The sequence below is a fragment of the Crassostrea angulata genome, chromosome 6 (genome assembly GCF_025612915.1).
Source record: "Crassostrea angulata isolate pt1a10 chromosome 6, ASM2561291v2, whole genome shotgun sequence".
NCBI lineage: Eukaryota > Metazoa > Mollusca > Bivalvia > Ostreida > Ostreidae > Magallana > Magallana angulata.
Window position 1 is genome coordinate 31,838,725 of NC_069116.1, and position 11,304 is coordinate 31,850,028.

An 11,304-nucleotide genomic window follows, 5' to 3' on the forward strand; every position below is an offset into this window, starting at 1 on the left:
CGAGGTACGATTTTTACTGCGAAACTGAAAGGGTCAAATAAAACCACGTGGTCTAAAATTTGAATGACAATAACATTCGCAGGGGTGACTTTGCCTGTTTAAAAAAGCACTTGTGTGTGGAGGATTAATAGTGTGGAGCAATTGATTGAAAATACATTTTTTGAATGCAAAATTGAACATTCTTTTGTGAACACAATTTCTGGGAATTATATATATATATATAAATATATAGGGGAAACGAGTGTGATTATAAAATGCTACCAAGTCGTGATATTTCTTTTATTTTTCGGCTGGAGACATATATGAGGGGTTGTTAATGATAATTAATAAAAGAAATAAAAAAAAAATTTGAAAAAAAAATATAGAAAAAGGGGGGGGGGGGGTAGTGCACAGTCCAGTCCACAAGCACCTGTGGTTAATCCACATCTTTACTACACTCTGTGAAAGTTCACTATCAATTTACAAATCAAAGTTTTAATTCTATTTCGTGTATCAAATGGGAGCTAAATTATATAAAATGGGAGAATACAAGACATATTATTTCAGCTGACTTTTCCGTAGAATATCCATCTCAAAGCAGGTACGCTTTACGCAACGAACGCAAAATTAAACCCGCGAATAACGTCAAAACTTTTTTAAAAACGTCATATACACTGTACCAGTGACGTTACATATTTGGCAATTCAAACATTTACGTTGGCAGCGAAAGGGTTAAAGTAAACAACACATTTGCTTACGTAAAAAAAACTGTACCTATCTGAACTTTTGCTGACACATGACGTAATTTCCTTCCCCGAATTTGTCCGACAACTTACGAAAACCGTCGAGCGCAAAAGAAAGTTACGTATGACGTCACAGTGATCTCGCGTTTTAATTTCCCGCGATACATTTAGAGGTGGATCAAGCATCTGTACTGGATGTTACGTGTAAGAAGTACTCAGTGTCAGTGTTAACAGTGACTGTTTGGCTGATTGGTTTTGTTTTGATAATTTTTGTGCTTAGTAAATACACATGCAAGTTCCATGCTAAATTAACCGTCATATGGATGGACAATGATATAATTATGCATACGTTAGGAAGGTGACAAAAAATTAAAAAAGAAAAGTCCATTTCATTATTAGAACTACGTGCAGCCACGTCATTTTGTAATGAATGAATAAAAGAAAAAAAGAAACTGTTAAAATATCTACATGTACATGTATTTGTTATAGTTGCTTATGTGGCCAAACCTTTCAATAACATTGGATATCACACACTAAAAAAGGGTGAGGGAACATGTCTACAACGCTTATATAGCGTACAAAAATTAAAAAGATTAAGAACAAAATTGATGTCACAGAGTAAAATAAAACACAGGTAACAACTACACTGTATGAACAACATGAGAAATAACACAGACACACAATTTATTGTTTATTGATTTGAATGATCATATTATTAAAAGGTAATGGAATGATAAAACATAATAAAAACCAAACGGCTTTGTGTTTATCAAAATATTTTAATAAGTCTGTTTAACATTTTATTAGATCTAATGCTCAGTGGTAGTTTGTTTAAGTGTTTAAGCCTAGGAAGGGACCATTGGAATAAAAGTTTGATAACTTCGGGTTCCTTGCGGTGGTAAAAGTTTTCGAGACAAAGCCAAAGTTTTTTGGTAAGGACAAGTCCACGGGTTGCATTTAACAATGATGACAGATGTATGGTTCCTTCTGCGCTCGCCCCAACGGTCACACCATAAAACATATTATTCTTTTTAAATCTCATAAAATCCGGGAGTTTCCGGGAGCTTCGCCCCCTGGACCACCACTATGAAAAGGTCACTATTCCTGCCCCCCCCCCCCCAACAGGCACGTGGGGCATGGACCCTACCCCCTATCCCCATTTCACATTTGTTTTACTTTTCCTAGAGAGTGCATGCCCATATGCGACGATTTTTTCGGGAAAGATAAGTTTACTATATCCGTTTCTTTTGTATAGTGAGTTTTCGTTTTCACTTTAAATAAAATGGCAGCTTCCGGGTTTTCTTTGGAAGCTGTCAAGAACTTTATGATTGAGAATGACTGCAAGGTGACAAACCATGAACTTGTTACGCATTTTAAAAGTTATCTAAATGACCCCATCGAAAAATGTAAGTTTTTAGTTATGAATTTTCCTCTATTTAACTATGTGTATTTCTCCGAGTCTTTGTTGATATTTTCAAATTGTTTTTGTTTTTTGGAATAGGGTTTACGGTATCATGTTACGAGTCAAGAGTGACATAATCTGGTTGTTTTAAGGGGATAAATAATGTTTGCATGCGTATATAAGACATTGTTAAATCTTTTCACCAAATCCTTAAAATAAGGCACGTTTTTAATAATCAAAAGGAGCGACATGATTAACAAAAATGATGTTATTTATGTCTATGTCAAAAGCGATTTACATAAAATTGGAGTCACCATGGTACTTATATTCTCTTTAAAGCTTTAAAACCGCCGATTATTTGATGTTTCATTTTGGTATCTTTGGGATTCCATGGGGTTAAAAGACGTGCCATTTGATGCCTATTATTGATATGAATGAATTCTGTCGTATAACATCGACCGCAGCATCTATGTAAAGAAAACAAATGGTTTCATAACTATTCCATTATAATTCATTTTAAATGTTACAATTCATTGATCTCTGAGAAGTATCAAATGGTATATAATGAATGCAGATCGTGATGTCAATTGACGTCAAACCATATAAAGTACAGACAAGTGACTCCACACCACTTAACGAGGCCGAGTACAGAACGAGTACGCACGCTTTCGCGCAGCGTTTCATTTGTATTGTGACGTCATATTTTTGCTTGGTTGACGCCATGGCGTGATAGTTTCAACTGCAGATATTCAGCGAAAATTGTTGAAAATATCTCGTTTGATGCGTAAAAATAATGTTATATTGTGGAATAAACATAAATGTCTTGAAGTATAAGCTATACATATGTATTTGGGCTCGGGTCGAAAACGTGAAGAGGGTTCAGCAAGCCTAGCCCTCTGTCACGTTTTCTTAACCCTCCTAAATATAGCTTAATTCATATATTTCAAGACAGCAACCATGTATTTTATATTAATGACCCTTAATATGTGATGTTATATATTTTTTTATTACTTAAATATGTCTAAATGTTTTAATAATACTATATAGATCACCTTTTCCGCCTTTGTCAAATAAAAAATAGCCATTATCTGACGAATCTGGGAAATTGGGCATACAAAAATGAACTTTGATAAGACCCCTGGAACAAACCAGGAGGTAAAAGGTTTTTTTTATTTGACCATTTGATGCCTTTTAGCAATAACTTTAATATGTAGAACAGAAAAAGAAATCCCTAGGGCAGAAGTTTTGAAAAAATGTAAAAAATATGCAAAATTGAAACATTTCAAGCAAAATCCCATAGGGTCCTATGTTAAAGATTAACAAACTTTGAGATGACCCCCTAAACAAACGGTGTGGTAAATGTCTTATTTTTTAATCTTAAAATAATAATTATATCAGTAGAAATTCATGTAAAAAGTTTCATCCAAAAATCTAGGGCAGAACAAATTAGACCCGGCCTCGTTAAAAAATCAATCGGGAAGCCTTATCATACCCATGAGGATTTCTCATGATCTGCGATACGTGGTTTTTATGTAACAGAGACACTTTTTATTGCCTCTGCTGGGGTTTGAACCTGGGTCCTCTGGCATGCCAGTTCAGCACTCTACCGATCGAGCTAAAGGGTTAACCAACTAGCCAGAGCTAGTAGGAATGCCATATACTTGACTCTACCACATTTATCCAACAATTTTGTGTTTTCTTTTCCAGAGCCTAGAAAACACAAGTTGGATAAAATCATATACCATCACTATACTTTTTATAACATGTTACCATGTTTTGTTTATTAAGCTTCGATCTTTTCAATAAACATCATGAGTCGCACAATGTCACATTTGCTAAAGATGTCATAATACAGCATTATATACTTCAGAATTATAACTAAAGATTTTTCAACTGTATCATTTTGTTACTCTTTTTATCTATGTTATTCATCTGACTTAGAGCTACAGTACTATACAGAATGTTTAAGATGGCATGGGACACGTCCTCCATATTGTGACGTCATACTATAAAAAAAAAAAACAATAAAAACCAAGTATAAATTTTTTAATATTTTCTTTGAATTCCAATAATTGTTCCTTAACAGCGTAGCGCAATGGGTTAGAGCATTCACTAAGAATCTGTGAGCCATGAGCTAAAATCCTGCTGAAGCTTTTGTAATTTTTACCTTTCAAAAAAAATTTTTATGATATTTATATTTTTCTTCTACAGCCCAAAAGTTGAATAGAGAAAAGTTCAAAGAGTTTGTGAATACCTTGGCAGGGATAAAAACAGATGAGGTAAATGTTTGTTTTTTATAGAGCCATACAAATGTATTAACAATAGCTTGGAATTTTAGTGGGTTGTAACTTTCTAGTTTGTTCATCAAAACAAACTGTCAAACATTGAGTATTTCCTATCTGCTTTGCTAAGCTCATTAATATTCATAAACTGTCAAAACATAAAAAAACAGAAGGTTATTTTTAAATAAAGATAGGTTTTATTGTGTGAAATTGACCCTGTTTAAGCTGAAATACAAGTACATGTATACAGCCCGGCATAAAGAATGTTGGACAAGTACCAGGTACATGTGTCATTTAGTTCAGTGTATTCATATCTATAAGTCAATGACTTGACAGACTTAACAATGAGTAGACCCATGCAGTATTCATTAAATTATACTGTCCAAAGTCCAAACTCTAGGTAAAAGGGCTCTAATCTTTCTACCAATTTGACATCAAGAACCAAAGTACATGTACTTATAAAAAAAATAAATCAGCTGTGTCAAAATGATGGATATACATATGTAAATCATAAATTCTGTGTACCATATATTATAAATTGGGGTACATTCACTTCAGTTAGTAAATGCATGGTTTTGCAAACATGCAAAAGCTTTTTTATTTTGTTTTGATTGTATAATTACTGTATTTAAAACAATTATTTAACAAGCATTATGCATGAATTCCTATAGAGCCAATATATGTTTGTTAAGGCTTTGCATGATTGCACATACAACATTGAAATGCAATAAAATACATGTATGGACATAGATTGACAAATTCATTTAACCCATTTCACCTGCAGTTTAACTTACATTTCATTTTTCAAACAGAGAGGAGAAAAAATTCTTGTCTTAAAGAAAAAGTTCAAGCCAGGTCACAACAATGCAGACTCATTTTCACAATTAGAAGCTGCGAGAGATTCACGGGTTCAAGATGAGAGTAGAGTCAGAGCTCAGACTGAGTCTAGTAGTACCCATGGAGCGGATCAGTCAGCTGAGATGAACTCCAACCATTTGTCGAATGCTTCGTCAATTTCATCTGTAGCATCAACAGTAAGCAAGTTAACTATATTTTCTCAACATTATAATGTTGATTAACCCAGTGTATTTTCCAGGACCAGGGGCTGGATTGAAAATCTTGGAGAATAAATGGTCATTTGTTTGCATGATACACACTGCATGTGTATGCTTTTGAACAGAAGGATAGATACTAGTTAGAAACACCTCAAAATGCCCATGCATTATCGACAATATCTTATTTTTTTTACTCTTGCTGGTTTAAAAAGTATATATATGATTATAAAGAGAAAAATTCCTATTGGGATGAAAGAATTATGTTTTCATGCTTCACTAAATAAAATGCATTGCTTAAGAACTCATTCATTTTATTTCATATGTGAGTCTTATGTATTCATGTATTTATTTTTTAAACATGGACATTTGATATTATTCAGATAATAGAATATATCATATTTGAAAATACTTAATTGATTGCTTAATAGAAGCAGTACACATTTGATTTATTGATATAAATTAGATTTTTGGCATTTCTTCTGAAAGACTGTTTGTTGAGTGAATTTACAAGTTACAAAATGTATTCAATTTATGTTGACCTGTGGGTCTATTAACTATCATTGAGGAAAATTTAACAGGGAGGGACTAATCACCCAAATGGTTTTATGATAGACTGTTCATGGTATATTATATATACCGTATACCAAATGGGGTAAAAGTTTGAAGTGCAAAAAAGAGACATTTTTAGTTTGCTAAAGATATGTCAAATTCCCATTAGAATAATGGAATGGAACAATTTTTAATATTAATGGTAAACAAGTTTTTCTGAAACCCGACTGTTGAGGAGATTGATCCCTCAATGCAATCAAAACTTCTCGGGTATCAATCTTACTTAATTGATAGACTTATAAGAAAATTTGTCAACCAAACTTTGTTGCATTTGATATGTGCATTAATGCAAATTTATTTTGAAAATTTGAATTTGCATTTCAAATGTATTTCATTTGGGATATATGTATATATCCTAAATGGGATATTATAACTAATTTGGGTGATTGGTTTCAAGTTTTTGAACTAGTGCAAGTATGGTACCCTTGTCATAAACACATATACATGTAACATGTATTAAAAGTTTCCTTTACATTCATGCAGGCAAACATGAATATTTCCTGTTCATAACCATATAAATAAATAAAACTAGCACATAATGAATGAGGTGACAACATTAGCCAAATTTTTTATCATTTCTAAATACAAGTAAAATCAATATCGGATAGGTTTCACCCATGCAACAGCCAGCTCGGAGTTTTTAGTATCCTCCACACCCTTTCTCTCACTAGAAGTCCTATCTTCACCAAACTTGCATGGATGATGCATCTGGACCTACTTATGGACTTGAATGCTGAATCTGAGCCATGAATTCCAGATGCTAAATGAAGTTAAGGTTTTAGGAGCTGGTTAAAGTTTTTGGTGCAGGTGCTGTTTGATAGCAATATCAAAGTTACTGCTGGTCCTAACTTCACCAAACTTGCATGGATGGTGCATTTTATGATACTGATGCACCGGACAGACTTGAATGCTGAATCTGAGCCATATGGGTTTCTGAGGCGAGCGAATAAATAATAAAATTATTATTTCTTGCAGTAAAAAACTTTTAGGCGGTACATAAATAAAATTGTGCAGACGGTTATATTCTTTGTACATGTATCTGATTTATAAAGTTAGTCTCTTTAAAATGCAAAAAGAAAAGCAGATTCCTAAATAGAACAAAAATCAGCACAGGATTTCGTGGATGTGGGAATTAAATTAATGATAATGTTATTTGTCTAGTTTTATATAAAAACAAGTGCGCAGGGTCTGACAAACAAGAAATTATAGTGGTGTGGCCTAACTATGTTTTGATAAAATCACAGTTCTTGATGATGTACTATTAATCACCATGCAGTACTGTAATTAAAGAATTTCATATGCATTGACCTTAATTTATTACATCATGCAACTCTTTAATTAAAGGGACTTGGACACAATTTGACTTAAACTTTTCAAATTTTATTTTTCCATTTTCAATGTTTATACTAGTCTGATAAATATACCGGTAGAAGTTTTTAATGCTATGTCAAAATTTGAAAGTCAAATATCAAGTTATAAGCAAGATACAGAGTTTATAATACTTTGTTTGTAAACAAAGCTCAAATATTGTCATTTTTTACATATGTGTTGTATTGGTGTAAGTTTCAATCAAATGTATCTTTCTTTTGTTGATACTAGTAATTATGAAGATATCGAGTTAGTTTAAATTGTTTTTTACATGTCATTTTGTCTTATAAATGGTAAATCTCTACATTAGGCTACATATTTTGTAAACAACTATAAGACTCAAGCTTTGTCTTCATAACAACCAATTCTTACCTCTGTATCTTGCTTGTACCTTGACTTTAACATTTAATATTTGGATCAATCGTTTAAAATGCACAAGAAAATCATTTTATACATAAAAAATAAGATTAAATTTTTGATAAAAAATCGTGTCCAAGTCCGTTTAAACTTCAGGTTCCCTTCACTGATCATGTCCAAAGTGATAGGTGTTTATTCAGTCCACCACTGAAGACATTTTTGGTGATCACATACCCAGAAAATATGAAAAGGTACATGTGTCTTCGCATCGTGGATAGGAGCGTTTGTGACCAATTGCCATTCTTACTTGTTGTTTATTCTCTAATCCAAGCTGATAATATTGACTATAGACAGGTGGTGGAGGTTGATCCTCCTTAGCTTTTGATTTGATGTGTTGATATTAATTACGTTATATGTGTTAATTAAGTACTACGTGTAATATGAACCTTTTAAAAATACTGAAGATTTGTGAAGTATACAGATGGTGTCAATTTCGTGATATTCGCAAATTATCATTTTTCCGCAAAATTATGACCATAAAGGATACACAATTTCAAATGAATTTTATTTAATATTGATTTTGATTCACTTGCAGCATGAAATTATTACCATGGTGACTTTTATTCTTTTTAAAAATCACGTAATTTTAAAGATTGTGAAATTAAATTGACTTACAGTACATTTGAACCTGCTAGGAAATAAAATTCAACAATTTTACAATGTATTTTGCAAAATATCATTGGTGGTTAGTTTTCATGGAGCTATCACGGATAAGTTTGATCAAATACCACGGTTTTTTTTCAATTTTTGCCGTTAAATTACTCAATTGAATTTTGGAATCACTCTGGTCGGGCCCAAATATACCTAAAATGGTTAAGCCCCATTTAAATGATAACCAGTTCTGAGCTCTTAGACAAGTTACAAATTTGTATCCAATTTGGCTTTGTGTTATGAAGTTAAAGTTTTTAGGTCTAGCTGAATAAATGAAAGAACTTTGCTAGCTTTATATCTCCCTTAAACACATTCACATGTTGCTTTGGAAGTTGGTATTATGTATCACTACAAATTAAGGCTTTATTTAAATTTGCGTTGTTCATTATGCAATTATACACATGTAGCTTTGCTTCTCACATACAAGCTCGCGCTACCACCTTTCCAGAATTCAGGACCAGCTACATCAGAAGATGATGTCAACGCCTCAGTTGTAAGTGTCAGAGAACGAGCCCATCACTTGAATAGAATGGAATCGGAGAGCGAGTTGCAGAAAATGACAGAGGCTCAATGCGTCAAAAGCCAGAGAAGTGTAAAAATTTGTTTTAATTCTTTTGTTTTTAAAATTAGTTTTGACTTTCAATTTCTTTTCAAATTTTCACAATCAATGCTAATATATTTCTGTGGATTAATTAAGTTTAATTTGAGTTCTTGAAACTATTTACTAATAAAAGACTACATTTCAACAGAGGTTTGAGTATTTTTTAATTTGCACACATTTTTTTGTTGTTCTTTTTTATTGTGTCACTGTTACTCACAATTATAAGTTACAGGGGTTGTCAAGGCATGCTCTTAGGAAAATTCTCAGTGTTTTGCATGCAGTTTCAAATAGAAGAAAATGTTGACTTTCTTATTTAAGGAAATCAAAAGAAGAAATGCACTGTTCCAAGTTGACTAGCTGTTTGAAATGCATGTTTTCCTATAGACTAAGCCTCTAAAACTAAGGCTTGACTGTGTAAACGATTTTCCTTTATTTCTTTTTTAATATAATTTAATTAGCTCAGTGAACATAAATATTGTGACACAGTTAATATCGCAAAAATTTGGTGTCTATCTCTGTTGTGCAATGGGTGTGGCTGACAGTCTACTAACCCCAGGTCCTGAATACCGGGACAAATACTGCAGGAACTTTAAAAGTTTATTTTCATGGAGAGTGGTTAAATTTAAAAAGTGGTGAAAATTCATGAATGAACAATTTTAATTATTTATAGATATGATTTACTAATCATCATATTTGATTAATTTATAATTTGATTTATCAGATAAGACTTTGGAAAATGAAAATGATTTTGCTAGTGTAATAAGTGTTAATTCAAAGTAAATAAAAACACATTGAATGGCAAAGGTAATTTTTTTTCTTTCCACAAAAATAACCCCCTATATGAATGCAAAGTTTTACCTTAATATTAAAATTTGCAGGTTTTTGGAACCATATATAAATCAGTAACAAAAACATGTATATCTAAATTAATATGCTTTAATTAGTGAAATTGTACATGTACCTTTAGAAAACAAATAGAATATGCTTTGATTTTACTGCTTTTCTGCTTTTAAACATTGTAGTCATTTTTTACATTGTCATTGTAATACATACATGTAGGTTGCAATTCAATTACTGATACGAATGCTACTGTTGATTAATAAGGCAATTGTTTTTTTAAAGCTGAGATTTACATGTTCTTTACATTTTGATGATGAAAATTAATTATCTTTGAAATACACACTGAATTTTATTCATTTTTTTAGACAAAGGACAGAGATGGTTACCCAGACGAAGATTCCCAGTCATCAGGAAGTTGCTTTAATGTATGCTCTTGAGTATAATTGTGCAATCATTTAAATTAGTGGGGGTCAATTTTCGTGCATTGTGAGTTGTTTTTCATATTCTTGGGGATGAAATTTCGTGGATCGGTAGGTTTCAGTTTCAATCGAGGATGTAGATCCATGGGGTAGGGCTACCCATGAATACCTTGAAAATTGAGCCACCATGAATTCTAATGATTCCAAAGTTATTATTATTAATAATGAACCAACTTTAAATCTAGCTAAAATGAAAATTAAATTGAATCTAAATTTATCAAACGTTTATTATCTATCCCTTCTCCCCTCTCCTTATGAATAAATACATCCTTATACATAAATTTTAAGGATATCTGACCTCAAGATATTGCATGAAATAATTAAATACGGTATAATTATCTTTTTTTCAGCTGGATTCAGAAGAAAAAGAATGGATTGTAGCAAGCTCATCTTCAGATTACCATCCAATGCACAAAATGCTGACCAAAAATCCAAACCTTGTAAATATTAAGGTAAAAAAAAAAATTGCTTGAAAATTCCCATATATATATATATATATAAATAAAAAGCAAGATTTGATCGTTTTGGAATTAAAATTTTCTGGCATGAGTTACGATTTAAGAAGATGGTAAAGTGTTCTTTATACCGCAGTCGAATGTATTGTACATGTACTTACATGTTACATTATGCATTGGATATGTATTTATCTTAATTATTATACGCTGATTTTTTTTATTTCAGGATTTTACAAGTGTAAGTACATGTAAAACTGGTGACTGATACGTGTTTTAATTTTTAAAGAATTATTTGATTTAAATTTTAATTGATGAAAATATTAATGCATTAATGGAATGCCATTTCTCTTTTCCATGTTTCCTTATCCAGGGCGTAAGTACATTTTATATTTTTATATAAATAAATTATAGTTTAATTGTGTA

General features: G+C 31.9%; 1 protein-coding gene across 3 annotated transcripts; it reads left to right on the forward strand.

The window, feature by feature from the left end:
* The first annotated feature begins 1,968 nt into the window (after positions 1 to 1,968).
* LOC128187890 (ankyrin repeat domain-containing protein SOWAHB-like) lies at positions 1,969 to 11,296 on the forward strand. 3 transcript variants are annotated; one of them, XM_052858544.1, is made up of 8 exons: positions 1,969 to 2,128; positions 4,336 to 4,403; positions 5,219 to 5,440; positions 8,934 to 9,098; positions 10,313 to 10,372; positions 10,777 to 10,878; positions 11,108 to 11,119; positions 11,252 to 11,296. In XM_052858544.1, exons 1-8 carry the CDS (start codon positions 2,005 to 2,007, stop codon positions 11,279 to 11,281), a joined length of 783 nt encoding a protein of 260 aa, XP_052714504.1. In that variant the 5' UTR covers positions 1,969 to 2,004; the 3' UTR covers positions 11,282 to 11,296. The 3 variants fall into 3 exon arrangements, with proteins under 3 accessions (XP_052714504.1, XP_052714505.1, XP_052714506.1); XM_052858545.1 differs by having other exon boundaries at positions 8,955 to 9,098; XM_052858546.1 differs by lacking the exon at positions 8,934 to 9,098.
* The last annotated feature ends 8 nt before the right edge of the window (positions 11,297 to 11,304 follow it).

What these genes read in the sequence shown, in the direction of transcription:
- LOC128187890 (XM_052858544.1), top strand. Translation starts at nt 2,005, where the DNA reads ATGGCAGCTTCCGGGTTTTCTTTGGAAGCTGTCAAGAACTTTATGATT. An exon ending in TTTCATCTGTAGCATCAACA is followed by an intron (nt 5,441 to 8,933) that starts GTAAGCAAGTTA and finishes CTCACATACAAG; the next exon opens with CTCGCGCTACCACCTTTCCA. An exon ending in CATCAGGAAGTTGCTTTAAT is followed by an intron (nt 10,373 to 10,776) that starts GTATGCTCTTGA and finishes TCTTTTTTTCAG; the next exon opens with CTGGATTCAGAAGAAAAAGA.